This window comes from Cryptomeria japonica, chromosome 10, assembly GCF_030272615.1.
Source record: "Cryptomeria japonica chromosome 10, Sugi_1.0, whole genome shotgun sequence".
Classification (NCBI taxonomy): Eukaryota; Viridiplantae; Streptophyta; class Pinopsida; order Cupressales; family Cupressaceae; genus Cryptomeria; species Cryptomeria japonica.
In genome coordinates, this window is record NC_081414.1 from 322,938,769 (window position 1) to 322,960,116 (window position 21,348).

The following is a 21,348-nucleotide window of genomic DNA, read 5'->3' on the forward strand; positions in this document are numbered from 1 at the left end:
GAGGCCACTCCTTTTTTTCCTCCATTTTGACGAGGATATTGTATCCAATCTTTATCGACTACTGTCCTGATTTTGAGCCACACCATCTCATAGTGTCCTCCTTTGCAGATAGCATGAGGGTGTACTCCTGCAAGATTCTCTTTAGAATCTCCTTCTGATTTGCTGGTAAAGGGAGATTTTCTACCTCTTTCCATTCACACACATCCACCCCTTGAACTTTCTTCTTCAAGAGAAAATCTCCTACCTTCTCTCCCCATTGATAGTTGGTCACCTGTCTAATGTTCTCAATATCTTACCTATTTGAAAGAGTTGGTCTCCCTTCCCATGAATCTATCTAGAAATTAGCCTTTGACCCATTACTTATTTCCCATGTGAGATGTTCAGTGATAACATGTCTGCATGAGGAAATAAAATTCCAGATGGCTGAGCCTTTTGGTAAAACTGAACTTGTGAAAATTCATTCCCTGATCATCTGGTCTAGATATTTATGCTTTAGAATTTGAACCCATTTCTGGTTTGGCTTAGCATAGATCTGCCAAAGCAATTTTGCCCCCATAGCTTCATTTAATAGTTTCCAGTTTCTCAGTCCTACTCCCCCTGCCTGTTTTTCTTGACAGACTTTGTCCCAAGCTACCAAAGGAATTTTGTCATTTGCCTCTTTGCCATTCCACAGCAGAATCTTGAGGGCTGTCATGGAGAAAATGGGAAGAGCAGAAAGAATCGCTTTCAGCAGTAAGATCTACCTAGATAGCGAAAGCCATTTGCTCTTCCAACCTTCTAATCGGTTTGCACAAGCATCAATGAGATTGTTCCTACCACCAAATAGGGGGGTACCCAAAAATTTTCTCGGAAGGGTCCCCATTCTAACCCCTAAGCTGTTTGAGATTGGTTGTTGTCTGCCTATTTCTATATTAAAGAATATAGCTTCCGATTTGGACCAATTAACTTGTTGTCCACTTGCTTTGCAGAAAATATCTAGTGTCTTTCTCATCAGTCGAGCCTCTTGAAGTGAGGATTGTCCACAGAGTAGAGTATCATCTACAAATTGCTAATGAGTCACTGGGTCCATCCCTTCCGCAATTTTGATGCCTTTCCATCTCCCTCGCCATTGTTGTAATCGAATTAATCTTCCCAATACTTCTGCTAGAATAATGAATAGGAAGGGCGATAATCGATCCCCTTGCCTAAGTCCTCGAGAGGTTTGAAAGAAGCCTTGGGGGCTACCATTGACCAAACTAGAAGTCCACACCCCCCCTATGCAGGCCCTTATCTAACTAATCCATTCTTTGGAGAAGTCGAACCTCTACAATACCTGGATAAGAAATTCCCTATCCAACATGTCATAAGCTTTTCTAATATCTAATTTAATCATCATTCGATCCACCTTCGCTTGGCGGACTCTATGAATTGCCTCATGCATGATGATTATCCCTTCCATAATCAATCTGCCCGAAACAAAGCCATTCTGTTCTTCTAAGATAATCAGGCTTAATAAAGGTTTCAATCTATTTGCCATCACTTTAGAAATGATTTTGTAGATGGTGTTGCATAAAGAAATTGGTTGAAATTCACTGAAACTGGTAGGGTGCTCCACCTTAGGAATAAGGGCAATGAGTGTGCAGTTAAACTCCTTTACCACACTCGCCCTATTCCAAGATTCCTCCACTACTTCCAAAACCTCAAAACCCACAACCTCCCAGAAAGTTTGTTAAAAAAAGGCCGAGAAACTGTCTGGCCTTGGCGCTTTATCCCCTTCCATACTAAAAACTGCCTTTCTCACCTCATCAAATTGAATTGGTTTCATCAGTGTCTAATTTTGTGTATCTGTTATCAACTCCAGGATAACATTTAGCCCTTCTTGCTACTGCTCCATCTTGTGATCATTATCCTTAGCTAATAAAGTTATAAAGAACTCCACCGCCTCTTTATTGATATCATCCACTTTGTCTAATACTACATTCTCTCTATTGAGGATGGTTGTGATTTTGTTCCTAGATCTTTTCGCCTTAACCAAATTGTGAATGCATTTTGTATTTCTATCCCCTTCCTTAAGCCAACGCTCTCTCAATTTTTGCCTCCAAAAAACCTCCTCTCGAGCTAGCACTCACTATATTGTCCTTTGAGTTCTCATTCCTGCAAAAATTTCTCTAATGTCATCCCCATTTGAATGGTGTCTTCTTGCAAGCTTGCTAATCTATCCTCCAAATCCCTTTTGTTAGCAAAAATATTGCCAAACTTCACTCGGTTCCACTCTTTGATTTTAGACTTGATGAATTGCAACTTCTTAACAAAAACAAAGGCCTTAGTTCCACTCACCTTTGGAGCCCCTGACTACCAACCATTGATTAAATCCCTCAAACTTTGATCCCTCAACCAAATTTTTTCAAATTTAAAGGGGCATCTGATGGAGGGACCATCGAAGGTTATAGATAGCTCAATGGGTAAGTGGTCAGAAGCAGCCACTGAATGGATATTGGAGGAGAAAAGAAGATTAGTTTCCGCCTAGGGCCCACCTATGAAGAACCTATCCAGCTTCTCTGCAACATGCTATCCAGAGATCCTTCGATTTGACCATGTAAACTGGCCTTCCTTGGACTTGATTTCCCTGAGGCCATTTTTTGTCACAAAATTTTGAAAGTGTGCAAGGTTCGTAGGAATTTCACCCTTGCCCCCCAATTTCTCACTTAGTTCCAAAATAGCATTGAAGTCCCCCTCGATGATCAAGAGACGCCCCTCCAGATCCCGAATAAGGGAGGACAAGGATCTTCGAAAACGTTTTTGCAACTCAGATTTACACGGTCCGTAGACATTGATTATTGTGAAGTCAACATTTAGAGGGTAAGAGTGTAACTTACATACTTGCCACATATTGGAGGCCAAACCTTCCTCCACCTTATGAATATTTGCATTCCAGAGGATACCCAATCCTCCCGAGGCTCCTTCCGAATCCACAAAGACCCTCGACCACTGCTTCCAAGACCCCAAAAGAGACTTCTCTTCCCCATTGTCCATCTTTGTTTCTTGAAGAAAAACAACATCTGGCCTTAATTGATCCAACCCTCGCTTGATCAATCGGCGTTTATCAAGGGCATTACAGCCCTTGACATTCCAGAATATGATTTTCATTGTCCTTCAGGAAGGGTGACTCCCTTCCCTACTATCAATTTACTTTGGCCTTTTGCACTACCAGCCATCACAATTTTGAATTGGTTTGACTTTCTGCCCCTCAATCTCTTTTCTCCTATTCGTATCTTAGTACAATTCGGTTTCGATTCCTCTATGGTTCTTATTTCCACAATGTCGTCCTCGTCCATCCAACCCCAATCGTCATCCTCCTTGGCTCCCTCCAACTCTCTGTTATCTTTGACTTCCTCACAATCCAACCTCGAGCCCATTTCCTTCTCCGAAGGCTGAATCAACTCCACATTGGTACCTGCTTCCGTAGGAGAGGCGGCCCTGGCATTAACCTCATCCAGAATATTCACTGCTTTCTCAACTCTTGTAATGGCCTCTTCCACCCATCTTGCCGCCTCCCTATGCTTGTTGAGTATATCATCTTCGGTAACATTCTCTTCCGCTTCTAGGGCGGTGATGATGGGGGCCTTTGAAACCTCCCCATGCAATACAGGGTTCTGATTGGCTTGGATCTCATCCTCCAAGGGTCTCAATCCCTTACTTGCAAAAAAGTTCACCTCATCTTCTATCGTTGTCTCCACCGCTTTCCCTTATTTATTTACTTTCTACGTTCATTTTATTCCAAAATAATGAAATGCACCATCCCTAAAATCTTAAAACTGAATCAATCTTGAGATTGTATGTAAGAGAGACTTGATTCCGTTCAACAACATTATATTGATTAGAGACCAGATGAAAAAGAAAATAATTTCAGGGTGATTTGAATGGACCGTGGTATCATTCTCACCACTTTTTTACATACACATGATCTTGCCAATCACAAACAAATGCAATCAGGATCATCCAGGGAGAACTCGCTCAAAGAGTTACTCTTGTTGTCATATAACTGGAATATAGCACTAAAAGAGGGATTGCATAGACGGAGCTATACATTATTCCTAGCTAAACGAGAGTTTAGGCTGATGGGTAGGCATTAGAACTGGGTTTCACAAAGAGGCAGATAAAGACTGTTCCGCGTATTCAGAAGACTGGATTGAAGGGTATTCGTAAGTATACGCAGCAGTAGGATTGCGAACATTGCAGCTTCTGCGAATCTGGCCTTGACTCCCTGTCAGAACGTTCAGCTGGCCCATCTTGATCATCGACGCAACAAAGCTGTTGAAGAACAAATTCTGGTCTAGTGCAAAGCTTTTCACAATGTCACTAGTTCTGTGGTCAGTGAATAGCGTCTGGTCAGAGGTGAAAAGAGTTTGCTTGTTCATCAGATCCACATAGTACTTGTTGTCGAATGCATTTGGGGACCTCAAATCCAGGTCAGTAAAGTTGTCTGTATCGCTTTTTGGGCAAGTGTTTTTCAGGTTGTTGGCGAAGTTTTTCTCCAAAGTGGAATCCTGAGCTGGGTACAGACGGCTAGTGAAAGACGAGCAGTGCCCAATACCAATGGTGTGTCCTCCTGTATCATCATTTAATGTATATAACAAACGTTATAGTAGGTCATAAAAATCAGTAGTTTCTGAAAATTTGTAATTACATGTTTAAATGTATGACCTGATAGCGCCACAAGGTCCTTCAAATCCAGCCCCAGCTTGCTTAAAACACTCATCAGTCCCGTAACATTTGATGTTGGAGGAGGTAAGCTGTCAAGAGTTGCTTGTTGGCTGGCAAAGTTCAACCCGTCTCTTCTACCCAACGGTACAGGATAAAAGGGTCCTCCAGCCTAAGTCACACATTGGATTATTAACGCAATTAATTAACGTCAGCGTAATAAGGATTTGTACCCTGAGCAGGAATTGTATTATAGAAAGAAAAAGAAGCTAACCTTGGTGACGGAGTCACGAGCGGCAAGAGCTAAGATGTCTGAGCAGGAGACAGTTCCCTTGCAGGCAGATTCCGCCCTCTTTTTGATGTCATTGATAATGGCAAATGCCTGGGCCCTCAGGGTTAAGTTTGGCGGAGCATCCTGCTCGCTTGGCCCGCTGGCTGATCCGTCTAATAATACGGATGCATCGCAACCCTGTCATAAAATCGGTCCATCAGAAACTTTTTTTGGCCCAAAATGAAGAGTACAATTAAAAAAAAAATACAGAGCAGCGTAGCTACCTGGACAAAACAATCATGGAAGTGTAGTCTGAGCAATCCGGCTGCTTGGGTGATATCTTTCTTCAAATAAAATTCAATGCGCTCCTTCACAATCAACTCCAACTGGGGGCAACTTCTACCGTAGAACGTCCATGACAGCCCATTCACCGGCTGTGGGAGATCAATCGAGTCCTTCACAAGGAAGGCGCCGCTATAGGGCACAAAAGTACACAGGATTATGGCAGATACTACTGAAACTACCATATTTGCAATACTTCTCAAGTCCTTAGCGAATAATTGCTAGGATGCCAGAGGCTACACAAAATGACATACTCGGGCAATCATTTTATAACATTTTTAGTCGGTATGGTAGGTGAAGCATTCAACCGTGCTGACTGGGTCTTGTGAACAAATCGATTAAACGATTCGTTACCGTTCCTCTTCACACTGCCATAATCACATAGTTAATGTTATTTAATGTTTAAAGTACATAGCCGTCGGTACGATCGGTCAAGAATGCCGTCGCATGGCAGGGAGTTGGTGAGAGGAAAGAGGATAGAACGGGCAGTTTTGACAAACTTATCCAGCACAGATGGAAATGTTTAAAAAATCTAAACGTAGAATAGGGAACCTACATGTCTGAAAACAATTGCATTTCAAATTTTAATTGAAAGCTTGAAGTACACCCAAATCCACATCTTGCGCTTTACATCCTAATAAGGAACTGATAAGTTTCAATGAAGAAGAATACAAAATTAACTTGAAATGAAAACATTAGTTGAGTATGTTTCAATAATTGTTATGTTATTTGTTGATTTAATGTCTAATATTTTTAATAATATAACACTAGTAATTTTGACTTTAAAGTTTTTAGTATTGATGATGAGTATGATAAATGAATGAAATGTATTCATTAGATCCAAAAAGCAACAAATCATGTGATCCCCTATCGACGGATCAATAAAACATGACTTAGTGCACGACTAACGATCTAAATTATTGTTGGCGTCATTTTGAACACCTCAACAAAAAGCATGTTGATGCGGGATCATAGTTGATGACATGGACCTAAAACCCTAGTTATAAGTAGGGACTTAGCAAGCAATCTATTGTAGACAAATAGGAATGGATTGAAACCCCATGTTAGATTTTGAAACACATGAAATTTTGGCCCTCAACTATTGTGACATCTCACTAAATGTTTGATAATTTTGATAGTATGTGTTAGTAATTATGACTTAAAGTTGTTAGTGATGACCTTAAGTATTCATTTTTGAATAGACTGTTGAGTAGGTCTTTCAAATTTTATTCCCAAGTGAAATGAAGGGGATTGCCATAGGAAATGGTGGTACTGTGCTATCAAATGATGTGTTGAATTTATGCATGCCTTTAGAAGGAGAATGGCTTGGCAGTGAAAACATAGGAAAAAATATCTCTAAGACAAAATTGACTAAAACAAAATATATTATATGTCAAAGAAATTTATATTAATTTTATTTTCTATAGCCTCATTAGAAGCTCAAATTCAAAAAATGGACAGTTGTAGGGAACACAAAGCTAAATTCAAGGGAAGATTACATTGGGCCAAAGAGGGTAATAGGGGTTTTAAATACTACAATTTCTATAATACAAATATAAGAAGGTGTATATTGGAACTATTCAAGATAAAAATGGTTACCTTTAAATGAAGTCGAAGTGGTAAATGGTTTGGTTTAGAATTATTATGAGAAACGTTTTAAAGAAGACTCTCATTGGTAAGATGTCCAATCAATTTTGCAGGACATTTCTAAGAAATTGGAGGCTAAGTATAGTTACCTATTAGATCCTCATTTCTCCATTGAAGATTTAAATACATGCTCTAATTTTTATGGCTACTAATAAAAGTCCCAAGATTGATGGGCTTCAAACAGAATTCTATCAAACTATGTGAAAATATATTAAATATGATTTTTAAATTATTTATATTTGGAGGCTTTGGAGCTAAGTTCACCAAGGCCTAATATTAACAGGGACCTTATCAAACTCATTCTAAAAGGAAAAAATGAGGAGACTATCTCAGATCGATATCCTATTACATTGTTCAAGACATTATGTTATATATTTAGTGATAATAGTAGGAAGAATTTTGTGTATGATCAATATTTCACCATCTTAAAATTAATCTTTTTAAAAAATATTGAGAATTTGGAGGCTATATTTTTAGTAGTACATTTCTTATCATATTTTCATAACTTGAACATATATTTACTTGATTTTGAAAAAAAAAAACCCACTTTGACCCCACTTTGACTCCCTTTTGATACTAATTTCCATGCTCTTACCAAATTTTTAGATAAAAGAATTTTGAATGATTAGGGAAAAAACTCTCAATCTCTCTTTAAATATATTCATAAATGTAGAAGGTTATTTTTTTCAACTAAATATCTAAAATTAATTGACTTTATGAAAGATGTCCTTTCTTCTATTATCTAATCAAAAGAGAGAAGTGATTTTATTTCTTGTATTACCTCTTCTCGAGAAATTTAACTATTTTTCTCTCAAGATATTAATATGTGAAACCTTTTTCTCATTTCACTTATTTTGTAAGAAAATTTGTTTGGTCACTTTGTCTTATGTTTGTGGCTTAGGGTATGACATGCATGATATGAAGGATTATATATGTAATAGATTCACAAGGATTAGGAATTTCATCCCGTTTCTTCTTAATTTGATCAGACCACTAATATCTTTGGAAATAGTGGATAAATTATAAGACTATGAGTGATGGTAGATAAAGATATAAATTTAAAAGGATAATTCATACACTATGTTAAATTTTTTATAAGATGAGAAGAAAGAATGGAATTTCATAAAAAAGTTGTAAGAGATGAAACTAATGAATATATTGGCATGAGTAGACGTGGAAGGATGATTTTGTGAAACACTAATGGAGGGAAATGTGGTGATGACACTTGAAGGAGGGGAATATGAATAGTAGAGAAATTGAAGTGGTAATTATAAGAAGGGAGGGGAATATGACCAGTAGAGAAATTGAAGTGGTAATTATAAAAAGGGAGGGGAATATGATTAGTAGAGAAATTGAAGTGGTAATTAGAAGGGAGGGAGAAGTATAAAAATAATATTCAATAATGGATTATTAGGTTATCTGGCTAAGAAGATACACCAATAGAACAAGTCATGATGCAAGTGTTGATTTTATTAAAAATATCCATGTAATAGGCTAACTCAATAATACACTATGTGATGCAGAAGGTGGTGGGGGTTTCACAAGGATTCAAACTTTTATAACTATATGGAAAATACAAGGTTCGAAGACTTCAATCCCCACTATGCTTACAAGCACACAAGAGGCTAAAAGGTGTCAAAACCTATCAAACACTTACCCCACTAACTCCAATGGATCAAGGTGTTTGGTTATTCTAAAAATAAAAGGATTCAACTGGTTTTATGATTCAAATATGTTTTTTAACAACAAAACTCAAGTTTAGGCTCCTAGGCCTAGTTGCCCCTCCACTAGCCCTATTTTGGAGGTTTTTTGATCATAACTCCAACTTTTTCCAAAACATCAGACAAGAAAATTAGTTTTTCAGATACCCATTGGGCTCTAGTTTAACATATTAGAAACTTAGTATAGGTTACTTTGGAGTATATATGCTGCCTTTTGACTGTACCTCTGTTTTAGACCCCAAAAATGCAACTTTTACAAAGGAAGTATACTTTATTTGTTCTCCTTGACTCCCAAACTTTAAAAAGTCCTATAAAATGGTTCAAAACTCCAAAATATGCAATTACTTTCAATCTAAAACTCTCCCTTATACTCAAACCCCAACGTAGCACCAATCAAGCCTCAAAAAGTGAGATTTTACCAAAATCCACACTCCAATCACTTCTCTGACCAATTGATGATTGATTCACCTTTTCATTGGCATAATAAAACTACAACAATCATAAAAATACCACCTCCAATGGACGGATCTCTTGCTGCTACTCCTTAGCCACCAACTTCCTCATAAAATCTTGCAACTTCTCATGGTGATCACCTACAAATCATTCATTTTCTGCATGTATTCATGTCAAAACTATTGATACATGTTAGAAACAGATCATTCCATGAGTATTAGGCCTGAAACACTCATGGAATGATGATTTTAATGTTAATCCTATCAAAACTTGAAAGAAAACCTCACAAATTGTTAGGGCAGTCAGCAAATTAATGGAGTTTGATACAAAACCCTCAACCAAGAATTCAATGAAGGAAAATAATATGTAAATATGTCCTTCAATGAATCACAATGACATTTTCAATCAAAGAATGAACAAAATGATACCAAAAACTCCTTAAAATTGCTTGAAAATATGAATTTTATTGCCTTTTTGCTGCTCCAATCTGTACACAGGTTCCCATGTCCATACAAGGCATTGAAAATTGTTTATATAGCCTTATAATAACTTCCCCAACCATTTCCAATTGGTTTTGAGGATTAGTTTGGGTTAAAACTCCCTAAAAACTAATTCCCACCATTTTACTAACAAGCCATTACATTTTGAATTTCAAATATTACATTATTCATCTTAGCAATAACTTGACACTCCTAATTGACATTTTTGGACCTTTCAGGCCTTATTACATTTATTCAAAACATCAAAACTCATCTAACCCTATTACACTTATTCAAAACATCAAAACTCATCTAACCCTATTACATTCAAATTTTGGGTCCTTTAAAACAAATTTGCAACTTTGACAATTTTATCCAATTTGATACATTTTGAATTGCCAAAAGCCATAATAGGCTTTAATATGGAATAATTGATCTTGTTCATCATCCTCTCATCTCCTAATGTCTTCATTATCTTCATTGGCTTCATTTGGTTTGTTGATCTCTTTGGTGCTGCTGCACCATACTCCCCACCAACAAGAAAACTCTTGCCCCAAGAGTTTGCCATGGAAAAATCACCTTCAACCTACAAATGTGACATCATATGTGGAGTGGAAACATAAAAATAAGATCCTTCAATCATGTACTTTTGCTGTCCTGCACCTGTACTGACATCATAGAAATTATTAGTACCAAATCCAACATTATGTAGTTGTGAAACTGTCTGCTGCACTTTTGTTGTGTGTTCTTGTACCCTGCCAAAAACTTCATTCTTCTACCTGGCAAACCTGAAATCATCAGCACCCCTAATACCCCTTTCAATAGGACATTCAATACTCCCAATTTTCACACTAGATAAGCCCATAACATTCTTATTTTTTGGACAAATCTGCCCCTTGCTGCCCTGCATTTTTTCATCTCTAAACCAACCAGTATCATACTAAAATTCATCCCCAAAACACATTACAATTGATTCCCCTTGTCCCTTAATCAATGGACACAATTTGTATTTCTTACTTCCTTGATGAACTAAGTAAGTATTTGTAAATCCATCATGTATAACCCTCCTAGAATGCTGCCATGTTCTACCCAAAATCAAATGAGAACAACTCATATTCATAACATCACACAAAATGCTATCATGGTATCCTCCAATGGAAAACTTAATCAAAACCTGATCCTTAACAAGCATACTCTAATTTTCACTTACCCATGTTGCATAGTATGGATTAAGATGTGGAAAAATTTGTAAATGCAACTTATGAACAACTTCATATGAAACCAAATTATGATGAGCTCTTGAATCAACTATTACCTTGCATACCTTGCCTTGGATCAAGCAATTGGTTCTGAAAATGCCAACTTGTTGTAATGGTTGTCCCCTCATAAACAAACATTCTCCTTCTTCTGGTAATGCAAAGTAGTGTGGAGGTTCCTCTTGCTTTGGTTCTTCTTGTGCCAAATTTATCCTTCTATCCTTGCCTTTGTCTTCCATCAACTTAGGACACCTATAGGATTGGTGACCCACTTCATTACATTGAAAGCATCTCCCTGTGAAAACTCCACTACCTCTTCCTTGTCCTCCAAATCTTCCACCTCTATAGCCTCCTCTAGTCTCTTGTGTAAACATTCTATCTTTGTTTTTGTCATGGCTGCTCTGAACCTCAAAATTTGTTTTTCCACCTCTTCCTCTCATAGATGATCCTCCTCTTGTGCTTCCTTGCCTCTCATGTCTCCTTTTTATCTTTTCCTCAGCCTTCATGGCCAACTTATAGCATTCTTCAACTGACCTAGGGGTAGCAAGACTAAGTTCATCTTGAATATTAAATCTAAGTCCCCCCATATACCTTGCAATCTTCTCCTCAACATCTTCCTCATGTCCCACTCTTATATCCAACTTATGGAACTCCTCAGTATATTGCTGCACATCCAAGTCCTTTTTCTTCAGACCCTACAACCTCTTATACAACTGCACCCTATAGTCATTTGGTAAAAAAATTTCCTTCATCTTCTCCATCATGGTGTACCAAGCTGTGATCTTGGGCTTCCCATTCTTCCATCTCTCTGCTTGAACATTCTCCCACCATAACAAAGCATGTCCTTTCAACCTGGACTTTTCCACTTTCACCTTTTGTCCCTCTTCAGTATCTTCACACTCAAAGAAATTCTCCATTGCACCAAACCAATCTATCAACTCCTCATCATCCATCTTTCCTCCATACACTGGTACATCTACTCTTGCTCTTGAATCTCCTCTCTTTATTGCTTTCACAATCTCAACAGTTCTCTTAACCTCAGGATCAATTGGTTCTTCCCATTGTGGAATATCTTCGTCATCCTCATTCTCATTTCTATTCTCATTCCTCCTTTCTAATGCAAGTATTCTCTCCATCATGATTTGTTTCTCCCTCCTTTCTTTCTCTAGGGCTTCTTTTATCTTCTTATTTTCTGCCATTTGCTCTCTCACCATCTTAGCAAGTTCTGCATTGGTTACCTTTGAAGGGAAATCTTCTTCTCCCTCAGACATCTCTCCTCTTGGTCTCTTTGATACAAGAATCTACTTAGGGCTCTCTCAAAGGATAATTCACTCCAAGGGCTTACTAAGGTTTCAAGTTATCAAGGATCCCAAAACTTCTTCGTCAACCTTTCCCAAAGGAATCTTCTGAGGCTCTGATACCACTTGATGCAGAAGGTGGTGGGGGTTTCACAAGGATTCAAACTTTTATAGTTATATGGAAAATACAAGGTTTGAAGACTTCAATCCCCACTATGCTTACAAGCACACAAGAGGCTAAAAGGTGTCAAAACCTATCAAACACTTACCCCACTAACTCCAATGGATCAAGGTGTTTGGTTATTCTAAAAATAAAAGGATTCAACTGGTTTTATGATTCAAATGTGTGTTTTAACAACAAAACTCAAGTTTAGGCTTCTAGGCCTAGTTGCCCCTCCACTAGCCCTATTTTGGAGGTTTTTTGATCATAACTCCAACTTTTTCCAAAACATCAAACAAGTAAATTAGTTTTTCAGATACCCATTGGGCTCTAGTTTAACATATTATAAACTTAGTATAGGTTAATTTGGAGTATATACGCTGCCTTTTGACTGTACCTCTGTTTTAGACCCCAAAAATGCAACTTTTACAAAGGAAGTATACTTTATTTGTTCTCCCTGACTCCCAAACTTTCAAAATTCCTATAAAATGGTTCAAAACTTCAAAATATACAATTAATTTCAATCTAAAACTCTCCCTTATACTCAAACCCCAACGTAGCACCAATCAAGCCTCAAAAAGTGAGATTTTACCAAAATCCACACTCCAATCACTTCTCTGAACAATTGATGATTGATTCACCTTTTCATTGGCATAATAAAACTACAGCAATCATAATAATACCACCTCCAATGGACGGATCTCCTGCTGCTACTCCTTAGCCACCAACTTCCTCATAAAATCTTGCAACTTCTCATGGTGATCACCTACAAATCATTCATTTTCTGCATGTATTCATGTCAAAACTATTGATACATGTTAGAAACAGATCATTCCATGAGTATTAGGCCTGAAACACTCATGGAATGATGATTTTCATGTTAATCCTATCAAAACTTGAAAGAAAACCTCACAAATTGTTAGGGCAGTTAGCAAATTAATGGAGTTTGATACAAAACCCTCAACCAAGCATTCAATGAAGGCAAATAATATGTAAATATGTCCTTCAATGAATCACAATGACATTTTCAATCAAAGAATGAACAAAATGATACCAAAAACTCCTTAAAATTGCTTGAAAATATGAATTTTATTGCCTTTTTGCTGCTCCAGTCTGTACACAGGTTCCCATGTCTGTACAAGGCATTGAAAAAGGTTTATATAGCCTTCTAATAACTTCCCCAACCATTTCCAATTGGTTTTGAGGATTAGTTTGGGTTAAAACTCCCTAAAAACTAATTCCCACCATTTTACTAACAAGCCATTGCATTTTGAATTTCAAATATTACATTATTCATCTTAGCAATAACTTGACACTCCTAATTGACATTTTTGGACCTTTCAGGCCTTATTACATTTATTCAAAACATCAAAACTCATCTAACCCTATTACATTCAAATTTTGGGTCCTTTAGGACAAATTTGCAACTTTGACAATTTTATCCAATTTGATACATTTTGAATTGCCAAAAGCCATAATAGGCTTTAATATGGAATAATTGATCTTGTTCATCATCCTCTCATCTCCTAATGTCTTCATTATCTTCATTGGCTTCATTTGGTTTGTTGATCTCTTAAGTGCTGCTGCACCACTATGTTAAGTAGTAACTAATAGCTGAGTAGATTCAACATGAGTAAGTGCCTCAATAAGTAACTATCTTAGAAGAAAGATATCTCACTTAGTAACATATTCTTAACAATAAAAGTAATAGTACTAGTTATGGGAACATTAGTAGGAAAATTATTCTTACTAGATTGTGTCATTTGAAGATTTAAATAAAGATTTAGCAAAGGAATGCAAGTATGAAAATTAGATCTTGAAAAATAAAACTAATCACAAAACTATAAAATATAAATGATATAAAAATGATTGAAAATATCTACTATAAAAAATAAAAAATGGTTATATATGAAAATGTAATTGTATAGGCAAAAAGGGTAAGTGGTTAAAGATAAGAATAATTTCATAAAATAGAAAAGCATAAAGGGGGTTATAATAATGAAGCATACCTAAAAAGGGAATTAAGACATCAATAAGATCTAAAATTAATATAAATAATTTTAAAATGCATCTAAAGCCCTAATGAGGTAAGGATAAATGATATCACCAAAACCCTAGGTTATGTAAGAAAGTTTGTTTCATGAAAGAATGTAAGGTGTAAAAATATTTAAGCTATTTAAATAGCACAATTAATTTTATACATGATTAATCTAGATAAATTGAAAGTGATTAGAAATAATAATGCTAAACTATGTAGGAACTATGTGAATTAAACATTATATATAGATTGCGAGGGTAGAAAATAATGTGAAAGATGCCAACAATATATTCATCATAATGTTAGATTTTTAGCCCACTTAATTGAATGATTGTCTCAAATTATGCAAAATAGCAATGTTTCCATTGGTTTAGAAACATTCTTGTGAAAACCTATTTGAAAATTATTTGGTGTGTGGACCTAAAAATATAGCCATGAGAATGAATTGGTAGAAACTAGCAATTGAAATCCACTTTCGCCAATCTTTTAATATTTAAAGCTCAATAAGGACTAGTAATCTTCACAAACACATTTGAATTTATTTGTAAGGTCATACTAAACCTTAGGATATCTAAAGTATTAAATTTAGAATAATCTTTGACAACAAGGAAGAGTGCAATAGACCTAAGATGATTTGTGCCAATGTAATTCTTTGTAAAATATGTGTTTGTCACTAGATTCAAAGTATGTCCTAATAATACTTGATAGTTTCTCCATGATCTAAATTGAATGAAAGAATGTCTTTAAATATAAAGGTTTAACATAGCACACAAATCAATAAAAACATGTTATAAATAAACTCACATGTAAAAGAAAAATAATAAGATTTAATTCAAATTTGAAGTTTGAACGTTTAAGATAAATGATTATGAAATAATTTAGATCAAGTTTACACCTCTATAACTAATTTACAATAATAAAATAATTATATCAAATTACAATAACATTATTAATAAAATATTCATCTAAATATATATGTCACTTAATTAAACTATTTATTGCAATAAAGACACTAATGAAAATGTACTGAATAAAAAGAAAGGGTTATGGATATAGAATTTTCACTATGATAAGTACTGTTTGAATCTACTCTTAAAGATCGCAATGCATTACAATTTAATTAATATTAATTAGACGGTGGATATGCATTATCTAAAGGGAAGCCGTCCTGTAGCATTCCATACATATTTGACCAACTAGATCACCTTTTTTCAGCCTGGAAAATTTTCATCCGCTGGTTGGTATTGAGAAGGTGAGATTTCTTGTGGAGTAGGTATGACTTTGCATGCATTTTCCAATTTTGAAGTTTGACATGCATGCAAGTTTGTAATATCAGACGTGTACCACAAAGGAAAAGTCATTTGTCGTTATCATTGTGTTGGACATTTCGCATTAAATGCTTTGAATTGAATTATAAAAGATATTAAACGTCATTTACTTCATTATTATTTGCAAGAAGTCATTCCAGAACTCATTTCATCGAAATTCATAGCCCACAGAATGGAAAAGTTCTAATTAAAAAAAAGGTACAGTTATTCGGAAGGAAACGTCACAGACAAAGACAATGGATTTGGTCATAGCGGACAAGAAATTCAACCCACCTTTGTTAATCACTCATTAGTAACTGCGGATCGACTGCACAATTTATAGTCGTTATAGTTAATTTTTTTCATATATAGATTCTAAGCGATATATCAGATTTTTACGATTTTTTTAATTTATGAAAAGGTACCTCAGATTTGAACAATTTATAATTTTGATATTGCTTGTATAAATCTTTGAATTTATTTTTCGTTACCTATGGAAACGTGAAAAATAAAGAAATGATATGATTATTAAATAGCAATAAAATATGATAATTAACATAAGAATAAATAAGCATACGGTAATGATTGGTAATATAGATATTGATGCATGTTTTGGTTTAAGGCTTTTGGATATAACTGGGCAATTCAACAAAAAATTAGTTGATGTTGCTATATTTGTGATGCATGGAACAAGAAGCAATACAGTTTTAAGCTTTTTACTCATTTATTGATTTATCCAGAAGTTTTTTCCAGAATTCAATATGTATTATTTAAGAATTTGAGATGCATGAGGTTTGTGAGCAAAAAGTATTCTAAAGTTATAAAATATTTTTGTTTATTAAAATTGTTGTAAAATATTTTTAAATTCTTATTGTTATAGTTCAAAATTTCAATGTTTGAAATAGATGTTGTGAATATTGATTATATATTTCAGTATAACATTTAATAGACAATCTAATTAACATTAATAAAATTATTAACTTGGATAAGAAAAACTGGGAGGTGCAGGTGTCCACGAGACCATCTACTAGGACCGGGAGCAAACATCAGGAAAAAGGTAGGTCAAGGTTCATTATGGAGGAACTCTAGGAGATTAATAATAAAGCGACCCAAAAGAATGTTGAGCATATGAAATCTCTTTCTTAGTTTGTTTTGCTTGTGCGTCTTTCTTAGGTTTGCTTTTTTTGTGGTTTTCTGCTTTGGGACGAGTCCCTTGTTTTTGTTGTTGTTTAGTGGCTGGTTAGACTATGTTTATTGTGTTTATTTTATGGATGGATTTGGGTTTTGTGTCCCTATAAAACCCGTTTATCTTAAACAAAAACATTAGTAAAATTATAGACTACAATTTGGGATCATTCTTTCTAATAGGAAATTTATAAATATTTTGGCAAGATTATGTATGAGATGGGTTACATGCACTCTAATCTCTTAGTATTGAATTTGCACCATGTACATTTGTTAATTATTGCCACTTTTAACAAGCTTATGTTGACGATAATTTACATGTGTTTTGAGCTCTTTGATTTGAATATATCTATTACCCATTTGTATATTTTTGAAACATTTAGTGATTTCTCATGTTTTGTTGTATTTTCCTCAAATAGCTCATAACCTTGTCAACCTGCAACCATAAAATCTTTCTATTATCCTTGATGAGAATTCAAAATCCTCGAAAGTAATGTACTTGCCTAAGAGTATCCCATATTAGTTTTATCTCTTACTTTGCATAAGTTTGCATGATAAAGCTGATGTATAGATATGCATATCTACTAACATCATCATTTGTTGCAAAAAAAAACAAGTCCTTTTTTTAAAACATCTTACGCAATCTTTTCTTTACTCAAAAGACAATAGCTAATTAGAAAATGATGGCTATTGATCACACACTCTACCAATTTACCTATATCTCAACATGAGAAAAAAAAAAATCTTTCTTATTATTAGAGTAAAATACATTTTGAAGGGACCCAGAAACCTTTTACAAAAAAGAACAACCAGCACTAGGAGAGAACAAGAGGCAAACCAACAATTGGCCAATAGCACAAGAAAAGGGAAAACAAAGGGTTAGCAAACCTATAAACCTAATGAAGATTATTTAACATTTTTGAAGCTTTTGTATTCTTGAAAATCACATCTTCACTAATGTTTAAAACATCATGGAAAATATGGGCTTCAGCATTCTTACCTTTATCATGGTTGTGCATTCTAGTAAAGGGACCAATAATAGGTCCTATACCCATGCCATGTCAATGTGCAGTAACATTCTTCCCATCATCCTCCATACAAGTAGAAGGGGAGCCAAAAATACCCTTTAACAAAACTTTAAGGGTTTGTGCCTTGTCATTCAATTATCGAAGACCATCGAAATTATTATGCATAGAAATTCTACTCACAGCCACAATAACCATAATCTTATCAAGAATCTTATCAATAGTCTCTTCAAGAAACTTGATCTTTTCATTATGATCCATCTTCATAGTTTTCACATCCTTGGCCACATTTTTTATAAGAGAAAGCATTTTATCTACATTGTCCACATAAGGGTTCCTATTTGTTGGTGTAATTTATTTATTCATCTTGGATATAATTACATTTACTTAAGTTACTTAGGTATATAAATAACATTGTAGTTTGTATATGAGGCACTTAGGGAGATGTGCATATATTGGGAGTGTGTATGTAGGATAATTTCCACCTTTTATGGTGTGATATTGTTGTTACTTTATCATATCCACTTATCTTGGAGTGATAATTCCACCTTCGGTGGGTGATCCACTTCTTATGGAATATTTTATTATATCTCCTACCTACCCTTGCATCTCATTGAGCCACATGTCATCATTGTGTGATGTCTTGCCTCTTAGCGTTGTCTTTATAAGTAGGCTCATCATACATTGTATTTAATGATCAGTTGATCTCATTTGCACATTGATTAGAATACAGCTTATTCTTATCAAATTTTTTGTCTCTCTTTTGTGCTATTCAATGTGCTCTTGATCTTGGCTATTTTCAAAAAAAAATTACATGGTATCAGAGCCATTGGGGCTTCATTGATTAGTATTTTTGGAGAAATTTTGGACCAATTTCGACCTCACCATTGCATTTGGGAGGCTATTTCCATGAATTTTGAGTATAATTTTCTTGTATTTGTTGAAAATCAATTTTGGGGCTTTGAAGAATTTTTTAGCCAATTTGGCTATACGCGGTATGGATTTTTCAAAAAAAAGTTAAAGTTTTTTTTTTCTTTTTTTCCTTTTCTGTGAAATACTTCTATTTATATATTTTTGTATAATTCATAGTTTTTAAATTTTTTGATTGCAAAAATTTTGTTAAAAAAAAAATCAAAAACATTGTATTTTTATGGGGGGGTTTCCCCCCCCAACACCGTACTATTCACATTAAATATTCTGTAGAATTTTTGGGGGGGCCTCCACTTGCCCCGTACTTCTCCTGACTCCCCTCTACTTCTGGTCACACCACCTTCCGACCACTTCCATTGCAGCCCTTGTCGACAACCCCTATAATCAACATCCTCCTGCCATGCTCTGTAGTAAGTTTACAACTCTGCCACAACATGGAACCCTCTACCTCAACTACCACATAGCCTTGGCCAGCTAAAACTGACTCGATGCCAGCTAGGCCATGCAACTTGCATAGTTTGAGACACGTGGTGCCACTAGAATTGGCCACAAGTTGCCAAGTCATTACCGACACATGCAACCACGTCAGTGCCACGTTACCTACCAACTAAGCTTACCATGTCAGTAGTCCAGTCTACTACATCATCTGCCACATCAGCATTGTGTATGATCCACATCATATATCATATTGTATAAAACCAATAAGAGAACTCCACATGTCATGTCCATACCGTACGGGTCTGACCTATGCATGGGTGTGATGCTTTTGTGATGAGAAGATAGATGTCAAATTTAAGCCCATGAAATGCTGACGTCAACATTGCATTAGCTTTTTTGAAATTTTTTGACCCCCTCTCTAATGAGATTTTCAATTTTGTAGTCCAACTTCAAGAGCTCATAACTTGCTCATTTTAGCTCCTTTTTTGGTGCTTTTTTTTATTTTTTTATTTGAGCTATTTTTTCATGCTCTTCATAGTGGTGGTGGTATTTTCTTATTTTTATGGACATATTTTTTACAATTCTCAGTTTTTCATGATTGTACCTATCCAATCCTCGATTTTGCAAGTTTAGAGGCTTCATGCGGGGTCATACGACCTCCTTTTTAGGTGCTATTTTTTTTAAAGTGCATAATTTTTTGTCTACTTTCATAATCTGCAATTAGTTTGTAGTGATTTTGAGTAGAAATTGTACTTTTAGTATTTGGTCTTTTTTGGCCTATTTGGTTCTTATATTTTCCTTGGATATCAGTTTAGATCACTTGCAATATTTGTTGGGGTATCTTATATCCTATTTAAGGAATTTATAAAATTGAATTCAGAAGTCCACCTTGCCTCATTTTGCAAGTGGCCCATTGTATACACACTAAGTATAAAGTGCCAAATCATCATTTTGGGGGGGTTTATTGATTGAGTAATTTGGGGAGGTGTCTTGTGTGATTGAGCCTCTCTTTTCTTTGTTGTCTTGCACTTTGTTTCTATATGGGTTCTCCTAAATTTCCACTTTTAACTCCAGATAACTATGCTTCTTGGAAAATTGTTGCATGGAGTAAGCTAATGGAAAAATGATTAACTCACTATAACGATGGAACTATAACTACACCAAATGATCCTAAATCCGATCCTAATGCTCACATGGAATGGCTCACTAAAACAATTATGGCATTACAAACATTGAGGAAATACATATAAATGGATCTCATCTTTCACATTGACAAGTGTAAAATAGTTAACAAAGCATGGGATGTCTTGGGAAAATTGTATGGTCAAATTGATGAGATTAGAGGCTATCAACTTGATAATGATCTCACCATGTTGGATCCCAAGAACTTTGATACAATCTGATTATGTTACCAAGGCAAATGAGCTAAGAGCGCAACTGGAGAATTCCAGCATTGATAAAAAGGATGCATTGTTGGTTTACAACCTATTGGAAAAACTTCCATCAGAGTATGCAACATTTGTTTCTAGCTTCCAGACTCATCGCTTGACAATGGGTAGTTCCTTCACTATGTCTTCATTTGATTCATTCACAGAGATATTGATGTTGGAGCAGTCAAAGTTGTTGAGCATGTGGATTCTCAAATCTTCAAAGTCACAAGCTTTGGTGGATAATCAAGAGATTCAAGGACAGAATTCCAACAAGAAGCAGAAGCAGTTCAAGCCTAAGACATAACAAGATGGAGCACAATCTTCCTCTCCGCAACAAAAGGATTCTACTTCCTCACCTAAGGGAAAATCATATAAGAAGAGGTTTTGTTATTATTTCAAGAAGAGTGGTCATGATGAGCATTGTTGCCACACTAAGAAAATTGATGAGTTGATCAACATCCTCACGAAGAAGAACATTGATTTTCCATCCACTTATAAGAAGAAGGGACAATCTCTTGGAGCTACTACAATTGAAATCATAAGTCCACCTTCCCCTTTCTCACATTTAAAAGGTAAGGGACAAGCTCTTTGAGCTACTACAATTCATGATTCAGGGGCTTCTCATCATATGGCATCTTAGCAATCTATGTTCTCTTCATATAAGTCGTGTACCATGCCACAGATTTTG

The 21,348-nt window shown here is 35.5% G+C and overlaps 2 protein-coding genes across 2 annotated transcripts; both read right to left on the reverse strand.

Annotated features, from left to right (window-relative positions):
- Window positions 1-2,547: 2,547 nt before the first annotated feature.
- LOC131858958 (uncharacterized) lies at window positions 2,548-3,126 on the reverse strand. Its single transcript, XM_059212456.1, has one exon. The coding sequence runs from the start codon at window positions 3,124-3,126 to the stop codon at window positions 2,548-2,550; it is 579 nt and encodes a 192-aa protein (XP_059068439.1).
- Window positions 3,127-3,832: 706 nt separating this feature from the next.
- Window positions 3,833-5,520, reverse strand: LOC131076111 (peroxidase 12). The gene is made up of 4 exons (XM_058013160.2): window positions 5,236-5,520; window positions 4,955-5,149; window positions 4,684-4,852; window positions 3,833-4,588 (listed from the first exon to the last, which is right to left on the reverse strand). The coding sequence occupies exons 1-4, from the start codon at window positions 5,476-5,478 to the stop codon at window positions 4,122-4,124; spliced, it is 1,074 nt and encodes a 357-aa protein (XP_057869143.2). The 5' UTR covers window positions 5,479-5,520; the 3' UTR covers window positions 3,833-4,121.
- Between the last annotated feature and the right edge of the window lie 15,828 nt (window positions 5,521-21,348).

Bases quoted from the DNA above. Each gene is read 5' to 3' on its own strand.
- LOC131858958 (XM_059212456.1), bottom strand. From the start codon at position 3,126: ATGAAAATCATATTCTGGAATGTCAAGGGCTGTAATGCCCTTGATAAA.
- LOC131076111 (XM_058013160.2), bottom strand. From the start codon at position 5,478: ATGGTAGTTTCAGTAGTATCTGCCATAATCCTGTGTACTTTTGTGCCC. The intron at 4,853-4,954 runs GTTAGCTTCTTT...TGTGTGACTTAG, and splicing joins CTCGTGACTCCGTCACCAAG to GCTGGAGGACCCTTTTATCC. The intron at 4,589-4,683 runs GTCATACATTTA...ATGATGATACAG, and splicing joins GGACCTTGTGGCGCTATCAG to GAGGACACACCATTGGTATT.